This window comes from Eptatretus burgeri, chromosome 17 (genome assembly GCF_056783735.1).
Source record: "Eptatretus burgeri isolate ZD-2024b chromosome 17, Ebu_testis_v1, whole genome shotgun sequence".
In the NCBI taxonomy this organism is placed as follows: domain Eukaryota; kingdom Metazoa; phylum Chordata; class Myxini; order Myxiniformes; family Myxinidae; genus Eptatretus; species Eptatretus burgeri.
This window is the reverse complement of record NC_140977.1, coordinates 12232489-12254998: the sequence shown is the minus strand read 5'-3', so window position 1 is coordinate 12254998 and position 22510 is coordinate 12232489. Positions and strand designations below refer to the sequence as shown.

Here is a 22510-nt window from a genome sequence, read left to right as displayed (position 1 = left end):
ACCAAAAAAAATTGGTTGTTCCTGATGGAGTTGCAAGGAGGGCAAGGTATTAACAAAATAATTTTTCAAGACTTTTTATATATATATATATATATATATATATATATATATATATATATATATATATATATATATATATATATATATATATATATATATATATATATATATATATATATATATAGTTACGGCTGTGGAAATTCGCAAACCACCATTCAGGTCCCGTAGGTGAGATAACTCCAAGTACATGTGTAGTTCGCCCCAAACCCGTTGTTTAGAGGGAATTTATGTGATTCATTCGGGCTGCGACGCTTTGAGTTAGCCGTTTTTCTGTTCTATCTTTATTTTGAACCAACCACGTCTCACCCGCCATAACCATCAAACCACCACCAAAAAACCCTCCACCACCCTCACCTCTCTCCTTCTACGGCCATTCCCGCACCACCTGTGAACACTGGGCGTCGGGGTGTCTTGTGCTCGTTCAGGATACGCACCGAGCCGCAAGTGCAAATAGCGGCCTTTTCGAGGGATAATTCGGATCAAGAATGCTACACGCCCACTTCTGATCCGTCCAATCAGCAAGCGCGGAGCGGCTTGGCCCTGCCTCCAGGCGCGTCCGTGTGAAATAGAAATATGCAAATTCTAGGATCAGGGGAGGTTCACGCCCACTTTTCCTCCGTCCAATGGGCGAGCGTGGCTCTGCCCCCGAGCTCATCCTGATCCGGAAATTTGCATATTGTTTCTCCTGCCGGACTATAAAACGCCGAGCGCAAGGCGAATCGTGGTAGAGAGAGAGAGTTTTGGTCAGAGAGTCATCGGGCAGAGTGTGGCAGCAGCAGAGTGTGGCAGAGAGTGGAGTTGGGTTCTGCAGTCGGCTGAGGAGAGTTGGGGGAAGAGGCCAAGGAGCTCGGCTCCGAGGCGAGAAGGACAGCGGTCGGCGACGAGGTCGCGGTGGGAGATCGCTCGTCGCAGGACCCAAGCCAGCCAGCCATTCTCCCTCCCTCAGAGCATCAACAATTCCCCCTTTCCCCCGTGCTGAGATAGTGCAACAAAGGGGACCCCGTTCCCACCCCACTCCAAACGTCGTGCCAACGAAACCCGCAAAGGAGCACGGAGTTGGGGAACAGCCACGTGGCCACGTCTGCGGCTCGTCCGCCAACGCGTCACGAGGACGCGGGTAAGACCCACCCGGTCTCGCGGACCTGGCCGCTTCTTCAGGTCCCGCGCACATATTAGCCTACAGGCCCATCTGCTCCCTTGTCTATGAGGGTGGCTTCTTTCCTTTGCTTTTGAGTAAATGTGTGTTGGCGCCGTGTCTTGTAAAGTAGAACTGTATCAGTGTTGCCGTGTGTACGCGTATTCGGTAGTAACTCTGCGTCATTGTTTCTTTTATTTTCCTGATATAGGTGCATTTTGACTATTTGGCTGTATATGTGTGCTTTCTGTGTGTCGCGTAATAAATGTGCATTGTGTGAACTGTTTTCCCATTTCGCTTCGTCTTTTCTTTATTGACCCTCCATCCTGCTTCACGTAAAAGGGTTCGTAGTGGGCTTAAAACGTCCGATAATTAATCGGAACCGTCGAGGCCGACGATAACACCGCTCGGTTATCCCGATAGCACGGAACGGACCGCTAAAGTGGTTCGTGTCCAGAGTAGGCCTGCGGCGAGGTACGATCGCCCGGTCGACCATCCGCGCAGGTACTTAGGTAGATCGAATTTGGCGAGCAACCCTATCCTGCGTGGGTGGGCAATTGGCACGGTCGTGGTGGGGTTAAACCCCCACCCGTGACTAGCTCCCGGCGTTGTTCCGAGAGGGTCACGACAGAATTGTCCGTTCCGGTGGGTGAGGCGGCCGCCATTCGAGTCGAGCGGCCGATCGCACGCTGGCGGGCGCGAATTCGCAACAATATATATTTATATATTGTTGTGGTTACCAAATTCGCAAACCACCATTCAGGTCCCTTAGGTGAGATATCTCGGTAAGTACATGTGTAGTTAGGCCCAAACCCGTTGTCTAGTGGGAATACATGTCATTCATGCGTGCTGCGACTCTTCAGGATAGCCGTTTTTCTTTTGCTATCTTTATTTTGGACCAACCGCCATGATTACCACCACAACCACAACATCAACCACCAACCACAACGCCGCTTCACCACAACCGCCACGACCTTCACGTCACACCTCGCAACCGTCGCATCGCCACCGTTCTTGCGCCGCCTGTGGGTACCGGTGTTGGACTCATGCAGGGCGCGCGCCGAACAGCGTGTACAAAATCACGGATTTTGTGCTTCAAAAACGGATCAAAAACGACACACGCCCACTTTTTGCCGTCCAATCGGTGAGCGAGGGGCGATTTGGCCCCGCCTCCAGGGCGTTGGAGGGCGATCGATATATGCAAATTTATGGATCAAAAAGCATTCACGCCCACTTTTTCTCGGGCCAATGGGGAGCGAGGTGAAAGGTCGAAGGGAGGGGGTCAAAGATGAGAGGGCGAAGCCACGGGGCTGATAAAAAGCGACCGTGTTCGTCAGTCCAGAGAGTAGTAGAAGAGTAGGAGAGTCGAGAGGGAACAGAGAGTCAAGACTTCGCGGGCGGTGGAGTTGGCAAGAAGGAGCTGGTCGTCGTGTGCGTTGGAGTCGGAACGGAGGGGACGGAGCTGTGGAGAGGCGGCGAGGGCAGACGAGGGGGTGCTCGCATCGTGCAGGGAGCTGCACCCCAGGGAGGCCGACAGCGTGACCTGGCCGAGGTAGAGACGCTCGTCGCGGGGCAATAAAAATCCTCTATACCCCGAGCATCAGCAACCCCCTCCTGTTTCCCCCCCGCGCTGAGATAGTGCGACCAAGGGGGCCCCTTTCCCACCCCCTACCAGACATTGCCCGCGAGGCCCGCGGAGTTGAGGCACCATCGCCGCTCCGCGTCTCATCACCAGACGGGTAGGCCCGACCCGGTCTCGGCCTCAGGCCCGCCTCATCCTTGAGGGTATTCTTTTCCTTGGTTTTGGGTATGTGTTGTCGGCGCCGTCTGTGAAGTAAAATTGTATAAGTGTTGCCGTGTGCTCGGTAGTCGGTATTAGCTCTGCATTGTGTCCTCGCTTTTACATTTGCTTTTTGTGTAAATTGCATTGTGTTTCTTCTCCTTTTACATGTGCTTTTGGTGTAATTGTATAAGTGTGCTTTCCGTTCATCGCGAATAAATGTGCTTTTGTGTTGAACTGTTTCCCGCTTCGCTTCGTCATTTCCTTCATTGAATCCTCATCTTGCTTCACGTAAAGGGTTGGTAGTGGGCTGAATACGCCCGATAATTAATCGAACCGTCGAGGTCGACGAATAACACCGCTCGGTTATCCCGATAGTACGGAACGGGTCGCTTAAGTGGCCCGTGTCCGAAGTCGACCAGCGGCGAGGTGCGATCGCCCGGTCTACCCTCCGCGTGGGTACTTCGGTAGGTCGAATTTGGCGAGCAACCCTATCCCACGCGGGGGCTGATTGGCTCGATCGCGGTGAGACGGAAAGGTCCACCCATGACTGGTTCCCGGCGTTAGTCCGAGAGGGTCACGACTGGATTGTCCGTCCGGTGGGCGACGTGCCGCGATTCGAGTTGCGTGGCCGTCAGCACGCCGGCGGGCGCGAATACCGCAACACTGGTGTCAGGAGTGGGATACAAATTCATCGCCCTCCTCGCGGCACTGGTATCGGAGAACAGGAAAACGGGCTCTCCTGTCTCCGGCTAAATTCACGGGAATCGGTCCAGGGGTGAGAGAAGCGACCCCCGATTCCCTCCAAATTACGAGCGAGCTAAATTAACCCTTTAAGAGAAGCAAGATGGCGTCTCAAGGTGAGCGGGAGCCGGGGGTATTAGAAATGGATGTAGAATGTGTAGAATCCATGGTCCAGGATGGAATCCCCGAGCAGGAAATGTTGATTGTGCAGGAACACGGACTCGCCCAACTGAACCCAGAGCCCGAAATGGGTGCGGCAGCGGCCGCGGTGTATGACACCTCCCCCCCCCCTCTCCACCAAAACCCTTCCCCGATCCCTGCCGAAACGGCTCACCCAAGCGCACCCGACATGGCCCAGCTATTCACCATGCTGGCAAAGATGAATGCGGAAATGATCGAAAAGATGGAAGCGAATATGAAAAACGAAATGAAAGGCATGAACAAACAAATGAACGAAAAGATGGATACAAATACAAATGAAGTGAAAACGACGATGGATGCGAATACACAGCAAATGAAAAAAGAAATGAAAGAACTAAGGGGTGAGACGCAGAACATGGGCCGATGCCTGCAGGCGGGCATGAAGGCCGTGACCAGGGAGCTGGGAATGGCGACTCCACGTGTGGGAGCAAACGAGCTGGAAGGGGGTGCAACGGCTGACAGGCCCGCGGTGGAGGCGGGTAAAAAAATAATTCGGGGGGCGTGTTGGGCGAGGGTCGTGACAGAGGAATCGACGGTGACCGAAAGGGAAAAATTAAATGGGGAGACCAAAACGTGTGAGACGAGACACGAAATGACGACAACGGAAATAATAGTTGAGACAAGAGAGGTAAAGGGTGAAGAGTTAGCAGAGACACGGGAGATAGAAAAAATAGAGGAAAGACTACACGAGGAAGACGGGGTAAGTGACGCACACACACACACAGAGGTAGTGGAGGATAATGGGGGTGAGCTGGCGGACTGGGTGGAGACCCAGTGCGAGCACCTGGATGGCCTCCTCCAGGAACGAGGGGAGGGAGTATGCCCCCTTGAGGCGAGTCACGACCAGGTGAGTTCGGTCGTGCTTTGCGAGGTTGAGGGGACGAGTGCTATGGACAGGTGCACGGAGAGCTTGGGGGGTATAGAGGCCCCGGAGACCCTTGTGGGGACACGAATCCCCAGTGTGGTTGTCCCTGTGTGTGTGGTGCAAGGGGTGAGTGCGTCCCCGTGTGTGGAAGCGACCCCGTGTGTGAGTGGTGTGGTGGCGATGGTGCCAGAGTACGTGCTTCCCAGCACGCCGTGTGTGGATGAGGCACCGTGTGTGAGTGAGGCACGGAGTATGGATGAGACACCGCGGTTGAGTGCCCCCGCGTGTGTGGATGAGGCACCGCGGTTGAGTGCCCCCGCGTGTGTGGATGAGGCACGGAGTGCGAGTGAGGCACCGCGGGTGAGTGCCCCCGCACGCGTGAGTGAACGGCCGAATGCAAGGGAGACCGTGTGTGTGAGAGAGCGGTATGTGAGGGAGATGTCGGTTGGCATGCGGGAGCACGCAGCCGCGTCTCCCGGTGTGAATGTGATGGAGTGGACTGTGTGCGTCGTAACACGCAGGTGTGCGTGGGTTGAATGGCGACGACGAAGGCGACAGAAGAAAGAAAGCCGAGTAGCGGCTGTAGCTATTTCGGGGACCGTGCCGGGTTCACCCAGCAGTGAGCACGAGGTTCGTGCTGTGCAACGCACGAGACCGCCACGTGCTCGCTTGCGAGAGTGAAGTCCCGGTCCGGAAACGCACGCGGTGGATTTGCCGATCCCGCGGACGGACAAAGTTTAGGCAGGTAAATGGATTTGGACCGGACGGGTTCTCCACGCGATCGTGTGTGTTAAGCTCCAACGGGCAAAGCACATGTGTTCGCGTGGGGAACCCCTCGAGACGTGGGGCTTGTGGTTTTTTTTTGCGCACGGTGACGTCATGGCTGCACGTGTGGTTGGAATCCGGCAGGAGGGGTATCCCGGCCGGATGGTACCGTCCAAGGAGGGACGAGGAACACGTGCAGCTGCATGACGTCACGGGCAGGTGCAAAGTGCGCGAGCTCTGAGTTGCCGCGCAGGTGCTGCGCATGAAAAAAAAAAAAAAAAAAAAAAAAACAGTAAGCCTCACTTTCGGGTGCACAGGATTCCTGGGCAAGGGGTGAAAGACCCCCTTACCTGGGCGCAGGATGGAAACTAGTTAGGGGGAAGGGTTAGCTTAGTTAGACCGACTTCATGGGGCAGGGGTAAGTCCTCATGGAGTCCGTGGAATGGATTAGTTAGAGGGATTGTAGCCAGATTTAGGTTGGGAAATAAAATGATTTTTTGAGTTAGAAGACAGTGACAGACTTGTGAGTGTGTAGTGGGGACGTAGCTTAGCTACGTAGGTTAAATGGAACGTGCTATAGTTTAAGGGACGACGTGGGAGCACGAGTTAGTTAGGGGAGGTAGTTAGAAGGATGGCAGAGTTCAGCGGTGTGTGTGTTGAAGAGTTGGTGAGTGAAGTGGAAGCATGTGCTTGGTGAGTGAGTGAGGCCAGCGGGTCTGTGTGTATGGAGTGAATGGGGAATGCATGGTGCGATGAGTGATTGGGGGGAGGAGTGACTCCCGCCCAAGGGACCCCGGGGTCAGAGTAAAGTGAGTTAGCTGGGTTAGTCAAATGAACAAAAATGGAGGTCGTTTTGCTGTTGGTGGGAATGTAGGCTCGAAACCCATTTGGAGGGGTGCAGGAGCCCTGTTGACGGGCTTGGGAGCGTGGCTGCGAAAGGTGAGTATCGCTGAGTGGGTACCCCGGGCACCAGGCTAGTCGGCCGCGGTAGGCCATGGGCCCATGGGGGGCCGGGATAGCGTAGTGGGCACGGGTGCGCCTGCTTGGTGCGGGGGCCCGGGGCGCCATTAGCCGCGTGGGCAGTGTTGTGGGCACGGGTGACCCTCGGAAAGGGGCCCGGGAAGCCAGCCTGCCACGTGTGCGTTTCAGGGGAGGTGCCATGGGGGCACTCCCGGTGTTAGGGAGCTGGTAGGCTCGGAGGCAGTGTAGTGCCCGGCGTGCCATAGCGGGAGATTCGGCAGAGGGTCGTGCCTGCCAAAGGGAGCCACGTGTCCCAGCCAGGAGACCGTGTGAGGGCACGGAGAGAAAATTGGGGGGCGAGGCCCGAAATTGTGAGGACACTAACACAGGCGACGGGAATCTGGGTTGTTAGAACCAATAGTTTAAGCGAGAGGCGCTTGTTGAAAGCCCCGGGGTAGTTTAACAGTTAAATGGTTAGGGTAGATTAGGAGATGTACCCCTCCGCACCATCCATCCCCTCGCTGTCGTTGTGGGCCGCTGGACCCACTTGGTGTTAAGATCGCCGAACTCTGGGGAGGCCATTCTGAGGCTTCGTTGGGCCTCGACACAGGACGTTAGCTCTCCCTTGTTCCCCTCCGGGAAGGGAACGTAGGGGTTGGGAGTAGGCTAGGTGACAGGATAGGTTAGCCGAACAAGGACGATAAAGGGGGTTAGGGGACGATTTATAGTGGGGAAGTAAAAATAAAAACAACAAAAAAATAAGTTGGGGCTAAATTGGGGTTTGACAAATTAAGGGAGTGGGTATGTACAGTGACAGGCAAAGGCGATAGGTTGGGAGGGAGACCGTAGGGTAGGTCCGAGCCCGCCTTCCGAGTGGCCAGCACCACCGCACTCCCTCCACCAACCTTCACTGAACGGCAAAGGCTGGCCAACTTCATCTGCCGGCTGGCTGTTTTTCTGCAAGGCCTGTGCCGGCCAGTTCATCTGCCGGCTGTGTTTGCCTGCAGCGGCCTTCTGCGGGCTGTTTGCCTGCTGCCTTTGCCATGCCATGCCCACTGCCCACGTTCACCAGCCCCGTTCAATTTTGCTTTGCCCCCCCCCCCCCTGTTCATTTCCATGTGCGCCAGGATCCGCAAGGCAACAGTTTGCAAGCTGCGAGAACTGCCCTGTTGGCAGCTACAACACGGGCCTGCAGTGGCAGCCCGTGCACCGTGTTTGTGTTCATCCATCCATTCGTTGTGCTCATTGCGTGTGCCACTTGAGCTGGCACGGAGACTGCGTTTGTGCAGCCCATGCACCGTTGTGGTTCACTGCGTTCAGTTCAAAAGGGAAGGCCTTGGACTGCGTGTGAGCAGCCAGCCACGTTCCCCGTCACCTGCATTGTTTTGAGCCAGAGACTGCATGCAAGCAGCCTGGCTCCCTGCTAACTGCTTTTCTTTTGCAGAGTTCAGTGATCCTGGGCCATGGTTTAGTGTAAAATTTGTAAGTGAAGGTTAAGATGTACTGTAAATATGAGTGCGCCCCCGGCATGTCTGTCCTAGCGCCGGCAATTTTATTTAAGTCGTCCGTGTGAGTGAGTTTGTTTAGGTAGTTACGCAGCCCTCAGGTTATTTATTTTGGGGACACGAATACCATGAATGTCGCACTCAGGGATCCGTAGGTAAAATGTACTAGGGGAAAACTACACATGATGGCACACGAAAATTTGACGACTCGGGACGAGTCTGTAAAAAGGGGAGGGGGTAGTGTTGTGGTTACCAAATTCGCAAACCACCATTCAGGTCCCTTAGGTGAGGTATCTCGGTAAGTACATGTGTAGTTAGGCCCAAACCTGTTGTCTAGTGGGAATACATGTCATTCATGCGTGCTGCGACTCTTCAGGATAGCCGTTTTTCTTTTGCTATCTTTATTTTGGACCAACCGCCATGATTACCACCACAACCACAACATCAACCACCAACCACAACGCCGCTTCACCACAACCGCCACGACCTTCACGTCACACCTCGCAACCGTCGCATCGCCACCGTTCTTGCGCCGCCTGTGGGTACCGGTGTTGGACTCGTGCAGGGCGCGCGCCGAACAGCGTGTACAAAATCACGGATTTTGTGCTTCAAAAACGGATCAAAAACGACACACGCCCACTTTTTGCCGTCCAATCGGTGAGCGAGGGGCGATTTGGCCCCGCCTCCAGGGCGTTGGAGGGCGATCGATATATGCAAATTTATGGATCAAAAAGCATTCACGCCCACTTTTTCTCGGGCCAATGGGGAGCGAGGTGAAAGGTCGAAGGGAGGGGGTGAAAGATGAGAGGGCGAAGCCACGGGGCTGATAAAAAGCGACCGTGTTCGTCAGTCCAGAGAGTAGTAGAAGAGTAGGAGAGTCGAGAGGGAACAGAGAGTCAAGACTTCGCGGGCGGTGGAGTTGGCAAGAAGGAGCTGGTCGTCGTGTGCGTTGGAGTCGGAACGGAGGGGACGGAGCTGTGGAGAGGCGGCGAGGGCAGACGAGGGGGTGCTCGCGTCGTGCAGGGAGCTGCACCCCAGGGAGGCCGACAGCGTGACCTGGCCGAGGTGGAGACGCTCGTCGCGGGGCAATAAAAATCCTCTATACCCCGAGCATCAGCAACCCCCTCCTGTTTCCCCCCGCGCTGAGATAGTGCGACCAAGGGGGCCCCTTTCCCACCCCCTACCAGACACTGTCCGCGAGGCCCGCGGAGTTGAGGCGCCATCGCCGCTCCGCGTCTCATCACCAGACGGGTAGGCGCGACCCGGTCTCGGCCTCAGGCCCGCCTCATCCTTGAGGGTATTCTTTTCCTTGGTTTTGGGTATGTGTTGTCGGCGCCGTCTGTGAAGTAAAATTGTATAAGTGTTGCCGTGTGCTCGGTAGTCGGTATTAGCTCTGCATTGTGTCCTCGCTTTTACATTTGCTTTTTGTGTAAATTGCATTGTGTTTCTTCTCCTTTTACATGTGCTTTTGGTGTAATTGTATATGTGTGCTTTCCGTTCATCGCGAATAAATGTGCTTTTGTGTTGAACTGTTTCCCGCTTCGCTTCGTCATTTCCTTCATTGAATCCTCATCTTGCTTCACGTAAAGGGTTGGTAGTGGGCTGAATACGCCCGATAATTAATCGAACCGTCGAGGTCGACGAATAACACCGCTCGGTTATCCCGATAGTACGGAACGGGTCGCTTAAGTGGCCCGTGTCCGAAGTCGACCTGCGGCGAGGTGCGATCGCCCGGTCTACCCTCCGCGTGGGTACTTAGGTAGGTCGAATTTGGCGAGCAACCCTATCCCACGCGGGGGCTGATTGGCTCGATCGCGGTGAGACCGAAAGGTCCACCCGTGACTGGTTCCCGGCGTTAGTCCGAGAGGGTCACGACTGGATTGTCCGTCCGGTGGGCGACGTGCCGCGATTCGAGTTACGTGGCCGTCAGCACGCCGGCGGGCGCGAATACCGCAACTATATATATATATATATATATATATATATATATATATATATATATATATATATATATATATATATATATATATATATATATATGTTTGTGAAGAGTTTTCAAAGGAATAAATATTTTATTCAGTGAAGCTTCCATTTGGGGATATTGTAAACTAGAATGGATATGGAATGATTGAGTAACTGTGCATGGCTGATTGAGTTCAGTTATTGTTGTTTTGGAGTGAAGAAGACTTTTTTGTTGTATTATTTTTGGTGGGGGGAGGGGCAAGGAGGGGAAAAAGATTAAGCCTTGGGTTCAGAAGTAATAATGCCTGGGAGAAAAGGAGTCAAAACGAAGGAAGTGCGGTCAAAAATAGATGCAGTGACAAGAACTCAACGAGCCCGGTTCAACTCGACAAGGACAGACTTTACTCGGGATACAAATTCAACAATTTAACACAACAAGGTACGGTTAGGCACAAAAAATGGGAGGAAAACACAACCAGTAACACGGAATGAAAATAAAACAATAAAATACAACTTATCTGGTTTGGGAATCATAGCTTTGTTGACGTGGAGGTCGGAACTCACAAACCCGCAACACACGTGGAACAACCCGGACCCGGAAAGAAAATGTGAATCTAGGAAGCTGTCATAAGCACAAGCTCGTGTCCAATAGGAGAGATGGTGAGATGCTATCAAACTTGAACGGTGTGATAACAATTCAAGCTTTACGAAGAGCGGCTCCCAAGGATTTAAAATAACACAATAACCACAAGATTACAAACAAGGAACACAATCCAAGAAATAGTGTGGAATTTCACTTCCCACCAAGCAAAACCTGATCTCAGATGTTTAAAGAAATGTTCCAGGTTTAAAACATTGTGGGGAAACAGCAGATTGGACACGTGTTCATGACCCTGACGTTATTGAGTTGCAAAACGTACTTCCACAAGTCAAAAGACCCTCAAGACCAAAAAGACCCTGAAAACCCAAAAGACCTGGAGGACCCAAAACATCCAGAAGGCCCTGAAGACCGAGAAGACCAAAAAGACCCTAAAGTCACCAAGGACCCAAAAGACGCAGACAACCCCAAGGACCAAAAAGACCCAACAGTCCCTGAGGATCCAAAAGACCCTGAAGATCCAAAAGTCAGTAAAGGCCCAAAACAACCAAAATGCCTCAAAAATCCCAAGGACCGAAAAGACCCCAATGACCCCAAAAACCCAAAAGACCAGGTCAGGTCAGGTCAGGTATGGGAGCATGCACCGGAGCAGCGCATCGCTGCATCCACTTTCCGCCTGTACTCCAAGGGCCTCCGTCTGGTCATCCCCCAGGCAGATGCCTGGCACATCCCCATCTCCTTGAGATGTTGGTCAATCTGCTGCAACCATGAGGCATGTCGTCAGCCCATTGGCCTCCTCCAATCACGAAGCTCCCTCGCTAAGAGAATCTGGTAAGCAGGGTCAGCGTCAGGAAAATGAGCCACATGTCCATACAGCCGCAGCTGAACGCTCATGGGCTATGCAGGTAACAAATCTCATTTGAGTCTCTCGCAGCAACCGCTCGTTAGACACAAAGTCCGACCAGCGATAGCCAAGGATTCTCCGAAGAGACCTGGAACCAAAGGAATTAAGTCACCATCTCAAATTCCTGGTCAGAGTCAAAGTCTCCCATCCATATAGCAAGACTGGAAGCACCAAGGATCTGAAGACTCAGACTTTCGTCCTCCCGCACAGGTACCAGCAGTGCCACACCCCATGATCCAGTGAATCCATGACTCCCCAGGCCCGACCCAGATGTCTGTTGACCTCTGGCTCACAGCCAGCAGAGACATGAATATCACTGCCAAGGTAAGTGAATCTCTCCGTGACCTCAACATCCTCGCCACAAACAGGTACAGACAGGATAGCAGCATCCAAGATGTCATTGAAAGCTTGGATCTTCGTTTGGACCCAGGAAACCCGCAATCCCAGCGGCTCAGACTCCTCAGCACCTCGAGGGCCCCCAAAAGGATATCCAGAGTCTCTGTAAAGATGACTACATCATCTGCTAAATCAAGGTCAGAGATCTTGACATTCCCAAACGATGCACTGCAACTTGATGTCTCAGACATCCTCCCCAGAATCCAGTCCAGACAAGTGCTGTAAAGTGTGGGAGCCAGTACACACCCCTGACGGACTCCAGTAACAACTGGAAATAAGTCGGAGATGGAATCACCACATCTCACAGCACTCTTCGTCCCAGAGTATCGTTCAAGCATCAGATTGATCAGTTTTGGTGGCACCCCACAATGACCAAGAATCCTCCAGAGGGCATCCCAATTCACTGAATCAAGCACCTTACAGAGATCATCATAGGCTACGAACAGCCCCTGGTGAAGCTCTCGTCTGCGTTCAGTGAGGACCCGAAGAGCAAGGATGTGGTCAATCGTTGCCCTGTTTGGTGTAAAGCCTGACTGCTCTGGACGCTGGTGCTCAAGTAGATGGTGGCGAACCCCATCAAGAATTATCCAAGCAAAGACCTTGCCTGGCATGGAGAGCAGCATCACCCCTCGGTAGTTGTTGCAGTCCTGGCGACAACAAGCCTGTGGTCAGTGTTGAGGAACTGAGCACTCAGTCTGAACTGAACTGAGACCATGCAGTTCTGGATTATCCACCAGCAACCATCAACAAGTACATGGTCAATCTCTTTTGCCACACCACCAGCATTGGAATACCAAGTCCAGTGATGAGCCTGTGGGCGCTGAAACCATGAACCAACCACCCCAAGTCCATGACTTCTTGCAAAGTCAAGGAACTTAGTGCTATTTGGGTTCACAGTGCCAGACCCATGGGGATCAATACATGTCTCATAACCATCCCTATCAGTTCCAATCGATGCAATGAAATCCCCCAAGACTAGAAGAGTATCTCGCCTGGGGCAGTGACCAACCACAGACTCAAGCGCGGCAAAGAATGCGTCCTTCACGATGAGATCACTCACCTCAGTCAGAGTATATACAGAGACCAGGGAAATGACACCCAAGGAGTGACGAATCCTTCGTCTCATAATACGCTCATTGACCAGTGTTACCTCAATTATAATTTATAATTATCATTGAAGACAGCTTATTGGACACAGCTACACCAAACTCCTTGAGCATGGTAACCATCAGAGTGACCAGACCAATAGTAAGTGTAACCACCTGCCATAATCTCGCTACAATCCAGTCTATGAAACTCAGAGAGTGCTGCAATACCGATGTCCAAACACTTGAGCTCAGATGATAAGACAGGTGATCATCCTCTCTTCGGGATAGGACATTCCAGGCACCCACCCGAAGGGACCGCCTCAGGTTAACCCAAGGAGACCGCCGTCTGGTGGATGAAACCTCAGCACAACCCCGACAAGACACTACCACAATCTGACCCTGGAAGGTTACCCCGTGGTGTTTTTCCTCTCGTTAAAGATTGGGGGTCCGGAAGGCTTTGCCCAAATCCCATCATCCGGTGAGCTACCCTGCGAAGGACAGCTGCACAGGAGGTACTCCCATGGAGTGGGTTTTCAGATTTATTTTTGGTTTTGGTATGTTTTGCGGAATGAAGTGTCTTACAGTGGCCGGAGTGCAAATTCTGCCACCAACCTCCTCATAAAAAGTCACCCAACTGCAGGAGTACGTCCTCAGACACAGTTCGGTACGAGATATGGATGGCCGTTGGCTCACAAGGAACTCCTCCACCCTTTGTCTTCCGCCCAAAGACCCAGAGGATGCAAAAGTCCCCAAGGACACAAAATACCCAGATGACTCCAAAGTCCCCGAGGACCCAAAAGACCACGAGACCCTTTAAAACTCCACTATAAATGGATGAGGTGTGTGTCTGTGTGTGTGGGGGGGGGGGGGGGCATGTTTTTGTGGCATTCTACGAGAGCACATTGATATGGAATGTGACACACCCAAATGATCATCATGACACCCTGAGTTGATTAGGCTCATTAAATACAAAAAAAAACAAAAAACATGCAAATTCCCAAGTTTTAAACACACACCATGTTAAGGTATATAAAGTAGCTCAATATGTCCTTCCACCATGGAATAGCTTCTTAATTAAAAAATAAATCACCAAAACAATGAAACCATTGTAACAAAGCATATATTAACTCAAACTAATGATGTTAACAACAATGATAAGAAGAATAGTAGTATCACGTGGCAATAATAATGAACATATAATCCCCGCTCTGGCCCAAACACATCTGGGATTGGTGAAAGGCAAGCTAGTGCTCAAGCGGTACAACAGGAGCTACGCAACAAGCCTGTGAAGACCGATGAAAATTTGGTCCAACGGATCAACGGGCCCACTGATCATTAAAAACGAGCAAGTAAAAACAGTGTGATGTGTTCTCCACGAAGCTCGGCTTACCTTCGAGCAGCTGAGCAACTTTGCTGTACTCCATGGGAGGAGAACCATGTGGTTCCTCCTTTACATGGTTATTGCTCAAAGCATCTTGGGAAGTCTGAAAATAACTTTGGAAAGTTTCCATCGTCCCCGGATGAGCTTCACCTGTAAAACATTTGACAATGTGTTGCTTACTCTGGAAAGCATTTGTGTTCTTAGAACCATCATTCGAAGATTAATATTTTTTATTATTATTATTGTTGTTGTTCTCCAAACCTTTGACAAGCGAGGAGGAATCATCAATGAACTCAGACTCCATCATTACTTTCACAATAACATCCAAAAAAAATGTCTCCCATGCTTTCTTAGACCACGCAGTATACCTGTTCATGTGCAACGATTACTCCAAATTCCCTCTCGTCAAGAGGATCAGCAGTGGTTCGAGCAGCCATGCAGCTTGCCAAGTGCTCAGGTCAATCTTCTCTGAGCACGGCATAACTGATTGTATTGTAACAGACAATGGGCCGCTACTTGCATTAAAATTTTCACTGACATCGCTGAGAAATGCCCATTTCCAATCCTCAAACGGTTTCATCAAACGTCAGGTGCAGACAGTGAAGAACATTCTCGTCAAAGCCAAACATGCCGGTGTGGACCCATTCATTGCTCGACTGATACTGTGCTCCACACCGCTGAACCACTCCCTTTCGTCACCTTCTGAACTATTAAACCAACGCATTTTCAAGACAAACATTCCAATACACGTCCCTAACAGTGCTGCAGGGAAGGACAACATCATGCTTCGACTTCAACAATGCCAATATCAGCAAAAGACGCATTTTGACCACCATGACGTACTGAAAATATGCAACCTCCAGGCTGGTCAGCCAGTCCATATCCAGGACAGCAACACTGGGCAATGGTTCCCAGCAACTGTGATGGGTTTATGCCCAAAACAGTGCTCGTAGAATATACCTACTGAGTCGGGAACCACGTTACACTGAAACCGCTGTCACTTGACGACAAGCATAGAGGAGAAGAAAACAACACTTCCACCAGCGTCACCTAAACGTGTACAATTCATCGCTCCGAATATGTCACCCAGCCACAACTGGACATCATGGCTGAATGTCCAAACAAGAACATTCCCACTGGTCAGCACTCACATTCTGGCCCTTTGGTCAAGCCACCTCCCCACTATGACGTAAAGCATGTAAAGATGGGGTGCTGGCAGATCGCTGTCGTTTTCTTGTCATGATGATCATGCTTCTTTTTAGAAGGGTGATGTCAACCACTGACTTATTAATGGACCTTTGATATCACCAATAATTCTGTACAATAACTCATGTGTGATTAACTCATGTAATTTGGTGAAACAGTTGGGTCTATTGTACTCGATGCTTCATGTACCTCCTCTTCTGGTGTACTGTTCAATATACCTCCTTTGGCAACCAACTGTGTCGACTCATGGTCGCGTGTGTGCGTGTGCGTGTGCGTGTGCGTGTGCGTGTGCGTGTGCGTGTGCGTGTGCGTGCGTGCTCTTTTCCGTGGTTATTATGCCACTTTACTCGGTCCCGATCTATCACATACCGCTGATTGCAATAGAAAGATTTGACGTCTTCACACATATCGAAGCCAAATCTCAAAGGAAGTGTGGCATATGGCAATCTATGTGAAGAAAGCAATGCGAGGGAAGAGGGGGATATGATCAAACCTCTGATACTCCGTCATCTACCCTCTATCGATACGAAACCGGAAGCTTTCATGTCCTTTATTTTCCTCTCAAGTCACCCAGCCATTCGACCCACAATTTAACTTTTGATTGTTGCTCTTCATTCGTTAATATATTTGTCACTTAATTAATGCCAGGCTTGTATTGTCCTGTCAATGCAAACAAAGATCCTATTTGACACGTTTCCTAGTGACCTCTTTGCATTGCGGCTGTTGCTTGACGCTGTTAAACGTTTGTCTGTACGAAGAATTCGGCATTGCAGGAACTGTTATATGCTCACCTGAAATGAAAGACTGCCAGACGAGTTGAGAGGTATCTGAAACTTTTCAGCAAACCCAGATACACTTAAAGAACATGAATGTAATAATCTCCTATATATTCTCAAGATAGTAATATGCAGTCATTGTTCACACAGAACGGGTTTATTAAATGATGACCAGTTGACCACCGCTCTTGGAGAAACGAGAGGATGAAGCTGGAAGTGGACAGTGTGAAAGCAGACCTCCAGATCTGCATTAAATTTTCAGAAGAATGCAATGACATGTACATTTACTTCCTGAGGAACAAAAAAAAACAACTTCTGAATGATTCCAGGAAAGGACAGAAATATAAACACGAGCCGATCCTTGAATTGTGATCAGAGGCGGCGTTCGGGCCGTGCAACCCGTGCGATTGCACGGGGGCCCCGAGGCAACAATGGCCCCCACGTGACCGAATGTGGTGCACAATCATTCGAGATGGCCCCCACCCCCCCCCCACCGAGGGTGGTGGTGGTAATTGGGGGGGGAGAGGAAGGGGTCTCACTTTGCTGACAAAACACATCAATTTGTGAGTGGTGTTAAACCCAGTGCAAAAGGAACACTTCAACTCCAGGAAAAGAAGAAAGAGCAATCAGAGATTGCAGACCCTCACCAGGACTTGTTTTGGGTGGTGTATTTTGTGCAGCAAATAAATGTAAGGATGTACTAAATGTAAGGTTGTTGATTGCAAACGAAATGTCGAAATGGTCTAGTTGTAAATGTGTAAAGGTCAAAGGTCTACAAGGTTGTAAAGATCAAATGGTCTGAAGGTCTAAAGGTTGAAAAGTCTTAGTGGGTCTGAAGGATCAAAATGGTCGAAAAGTCTGAAAAGGTTTAAAGGGTCGAAATGGTCCAAAGGGTTTTTCAAAGGTCGAAGGGGCTTTAAGAGTACAATTTAAGGTCTAAAGGGTTGGAATTGTCTGAAGGGGTCGAAAGGGTCTTCAAATGCCTAAAAATGGTCTCAAGGTCAAAGGTGTTTTCAGGGTATTAAAAGGTGTGAAGGTGTAAAGGGGAGAAAGGAGTCAGGGTCTTCAGAGTTCTAATGGGTCTAAGAGGATCTAAAGGGTGTAACAGGGACTTTAGGGTCTTCAGGGTATAAAAAGCTGTGGGTCTTTTGGGTTCTCGGGGTCTTTGTAGTATTAAAGAGTCTAAAGAGTTTTGTAAAGTCTTGGGGTTGTAAAGGGTCTAAAGGGTTTTCGGGGTCTTGGGTTTCTTAAGGGTCCAAACTCGAATATAATTCATACACACACTCACGTTCTGTGCAGACAAACAAACAAACGGACTCAAAAGAAACACCCTCTTCTCTGGTGAGGGTAAAAATGACACGTGATGAATCGGGGGTGGGGGGTAAGTTTCCCTTTGTTGTTTAACGTGACAAGACCATTACAAAATTAGGCCAAATTAAAAAACAAGCTCAAATGAGCTAAGATCCTCGTCCTCTTCATGATGACGTCATAAAAACGAATATGACGTCATTGTGATACATCAGGTTTGCGATAAATTATCTGTGCTAATGCCCGGCTTGATTCCAGCAAACAAAATTCAAACAGCTTGCCGAGTTTCAGAGATAATGGTATAGGCGATTTCCATTAGCGGCGATATTATGACGTCAACTTTTTTCTAGGAAGAATTTCCAAAATCGGAGATGGTTACTGCCTGCGCGTGGGCTTTCTGCAGATACATGGCAAGTTTCACGAAGATCCGATGAAAACTCTGGGTCGTGAAACAAAAAATGTCAAAAAAATAGGAATGACGGCATAAAAAAAAAATCGATATGACATAAATAGTGATTTATCATATGTGCAGTAATTCATCTCTGCTAATGCCCTGTTCGATTCCTGAAAAACAGAATTCAAAAAGCTTGCCTAGTTTCAGAGATTTTTTTAGGCGATTTCCATTAGCGGAGATATTTTGACGTCATAACTTTTTTTCTCGGAGGAATTTTCAAAATCGGAGATAGTTACTGTCTGTGCAGGGTATTTTTACATATATATGCCAAGTTTCAGGAAGTTTTGATGAAAACTGTAGGCTGTGAAACAAAAAAGTCCACAAGAAGAAGATGAAGAACAACAACGTGAGTAAGACTTAAGAGATCCTCCACGAGGATCTAAAAAAATACCAGTTGATCATTCCCACCCGTTTCCTTTTTTTAAGCCGCCTCCTTTTTTTTTGTCAAACATCACAAGGAAAAAAAAACAAATATCGCACCCATGTACGAAGGAAGCTGTGCAGCAGTGTCTGCACCGCATAAAAAAATAGCCCCATGGGGGATGACAGTTACTTCCTCAACAGGCGGGGTAACCTTACTGTCCTGAGGCAAACTAAACATTAACACAAAAAAACACTAAACAACAACACAAGAAAAACTAAACAACAACAAACTATTAACGAATGTACGGTGGGTCAGAAAGGTTCTTGTCCTTCATTTTTTAATGGGCGGATGGAAGGAAGGACATACAGTATATTGAAGCGGTTTGCATCACTTCAAAATCCATATGTTCGTGTACGACTCTTACACCAATCCTTGAATCGATCATTTTCTGAATGTCGGTGCCGAGTTTTTATAGCTTATACCGAGCAGCAGCGCCAAGAGTTGTACTGCCGCCGTCCGTTCACCGCCGCTTTCCGTTTCCGTGCGCGATATGTGAGAAATTCTGATCTGTGTACAGGTCTGCGTACGTACGTTCCATCGCAGCCGCTGCAGTAAAATTCAGTCCACGGGTCGGATTAAAATGATGCAAAATATGACTGGTTATAAAACTAGCAAATTGCGCGACGAATGTAGAATGTAGACTAATTGTGCAAACGCGATGAATCACATTCATGATTGAAGCTTCATTTTTGAAGATGGTTTTAACACGTTTGCTAATTCGAATGGCAACTAACTCTGTGTGTAAGTATCACAGCAGTTGTTACTTCAATGCAAGCGATAATGTGGAATGCATGTGAAAATTCCGTGCGGGCACGCACCACTTCCGGATAGTGATGACTTACTGTATTCTAATAATTTCTCGATTTCTAATGCGCATTTTAGATAAACACAATGCCCCAATCCAGTCGTCGTTTACGAGAGCGAAGGAACGGCCTGTGTTGTATGAAAGTTTTTATTTTTAGTTTTGCACGTACGGCCAAGCACATATGGCCATGAACGTACGGGCACGCACGTATGGCCACGCACGTACGGGCATGCAAGAGCGAAGGAACGGCCTGTGTGTTTGTTTCTGGCACGCGGTTTGAAAGTTTTTTTTTTGCACGTACGGGCACGCACTAGTATTTAATAATCTCATTACCCACAAAAACTGTCTCCCATACCTCATGTCTACCAATTTCTATTTCAGCACCAACAACACTGCCTTCACCCAGTGCACCTCCGCCACTGCCCGCACCTGCTGCACCTCCGCTGTCTCCACTCACTGCACCTCCACCACATTTGTATGTTTACTGTTTCCAAATGCAACAAGAATGACAATTAAGGGTGTAAATTAAGGCCTAATGTCAATATCAATCGATGTTGAACCAATCCACACGACGATTCATTGTCCGATCAACAAAACAAGCAGTCATGAATGAATGGAGGAACCCACGTGCGTCACCGCGGGACGTTGTCGTGTTTTCTTCATCACATGTGGTGGAGCAGCTAAAGATCCTTATTCATTCATATGGAACACAAGGATGCGGGGTAGCATCATTGGCTCAGGGCACGGCTGTGTCGCCGATTCAATGCTCTCCGCTGGTTGGGGAGGAACTTGTAATTTGTTCAGGATGCCGGCGATAGCTTGCTTCAGCTTGGTGAAGGACACCGTGGGATCTTTAACGTCCACCACTGACTGCTGGTAGACAGGACGTCCATTTAAACATCCACTTGAGGGACACACACACACACACACACATATACACATATACATACATATGGTTGTAGTTCATGAACTGGTCATCATTTGCGTTACAGGGTCAAAATATTCAATTTTTCAGTTTTCTCTGTGTTGATAGACATCACCAAGCTACATGCACTTGTGTGAAAAAAATTAGCAAAAACCACTAATTAACGGCGAATATGGTATTTTTAATTATGAATTTTAATGCATAATGCATGACAAGTAAAACACATTTTCGCGTTTATCTCAAATTCACCATTTCTGAGTAAATTGGATGTGGATCAGTTATCCTTTGGCCGTTTTGGACAATTCAAGTGCCAAATTAATCCTGAGAATCTGCTAGATACATAACTATGTAAAGATATTTACGAGATCTCTTTTAGGAGTTTGTACATATTGGTCAGGGTTTGCTGAATAATGAGTTGAATAATCAATTTTGCATCATGCAACAACAAGTCCCAAGTGTTACCTAAAAAATAACAAAACAGATTAGATTAAAGCTTATTGATTGAAATACATTCAGTTTATTCCAAATTTGACTCACCACATCCGCCGCCTCCGCCACATCCGCTGCCTCCACCTGTTTACTCCACCCCTGACTTGTATCACTTATTTGCCTGTTACACAAAAACTATTGCATATTTTTTATTTCTGTTTTTTCCACATTAAACTAGACAAATTACCTTTCTTCTCATACCAAGATATCTAGATATCTGTGGTTTTTCTGGTCTGTAGTCAAAGTGGAAAGTAGATGTTTTGAAAAACATGTAGCAACTCCGCCTTTTTAGGGTGACCAGTTGATGAACTACGACGATATACACACACATACATACACAGGGTTCTCACTCAATCTCAAAAATGAAATTCCCTGACATTCCCTGACTGTGTTGGTAAAGATTCCCTGACCTTTTCAAACGTAAAAATTTATAAAGTTCTTTTAGTCGGCTCCTCCTCCCCTCCACCGACTCCTTTCCATCACCATTTTGAATTATACATGGTGTACATGCAATCATTTTCAATTCTTTTCTTCTTTTTAAAAGCAAAAAATTGTGTCCGCTTCAAAATTTATTTGAATCTTAAAATATGTAGGCGTGCTTTAGGCAACTTCTGAATACTTTTTTTGGGGGGAAATTAAACTGATTCTTCATTTGGGTGTTAACTTCGGTCTTTTTGAAAATGGTCCAGAAAGTACACTTTCCCAGCTAGTACTGGCATTTTAATTTTTTTTATTAATATAAAACACAAATCATACTAATGTCAAACGTGCCAGGTACCATGACTAGATCAGAATGATATCAGAAAAAAAATTAGCAACATTTAGAACATCTAAATGTTGCAAAATAACAACGAAACATTGATATTGTTAATGTGACATTGCAGACAAGCTAGAACACCCGATGATATTGCAGAAATGACTAACAGACTACTATATTGTACATTTTTCTACAAGCATCTGGTCCTAGAAAAAGGACCGTTTGTTGAATTTCTACGGTTAAGTGGGTACTCCTGTACCATTCCCTGCGGATGCAGGTACGTTCACCGCCGCAGAAGTGAAATTACTCAAATGTTACATGGGAAGTTGCAGTAACAGTCGAGATGTTATATACTAGAATTGCGAAAATGTCAATAACATCAAGCAGCGTGTGCAGCTTAGAATTATATGGTCGGCAAAAACTAGCAATTAAGGAAACAAATGTGAATTGTTTGAGTAACGTTATTACAATAGTTAACATGTACAGTATGGACAGTTGCTTACATTAAGTGAAATGTCAGTTTGTTACTTCTTTAGTTTCTGTAGTTCTGCTATTTCCATATCAACCTTCTGAGATTCAGTTGCTGCTTCTTCCAAAAATTTTGCCTTTTTAGTCTGAAGCACTTTTATCTGCTCACATGCTTTCTTTTTAGCTGCAGTCTTTTGATCGAGCTCACTTCTGGCTTTACGTTTACGTTCCAGTGCTGCTTGATACCTGGAATGAGAACCCCTGACATACATCAATAGTGGCTTATCAATGTTCACAGAGGTGACTCCACCTTCTGCCTGCACAGCATCATGAAAAGCATCTGCCTGCACAGCATCTGCACAGCAAACAATTCATGAAAAGAGCAATAAAGAAAACTTTTATAATCATGAACAAAATCATTGACTGGGTGTAAAGGGTACTAATTAAGATCATTCGGCACTAATCACACATTTCCCTGACCAACAAAAAAAAATCCCTGAATTTCCAGGTCAGTGGGAACCCTGACACACACACACACACACACACACACACAC

The 22510-nt window shown here is 48.4% G+C and overlaps 1 protein-coding gene across 1 annotated transcript in view; it reads right to left on the bottom strand.

Annotated features, from left to right (window-relative positions):
• LOC147009327 (uncharacterized) overlaps positions 1 to 22510 on the bottom strand; it is a 254071-nt gene that overhangs the window by 31032 nt on the left and 200529 nt on the right. Inside the window, exons 16-17 of the mRNA XM_085861178.1 lie at positions 22126 to 22202; positions 14354 to 14494 (exon numbers count right to left, since the gene is read on the bottom strand). Of these exons, the coding sequence (XP_085717304.1) occupies positions 14354 to 14494; positions 22126 to 22202 (218 nt within the window). The remainder of the gene's footprint in view (positions 1 to 14353; positions 14495 to 22125; positions 22203 to 22510) is intronic.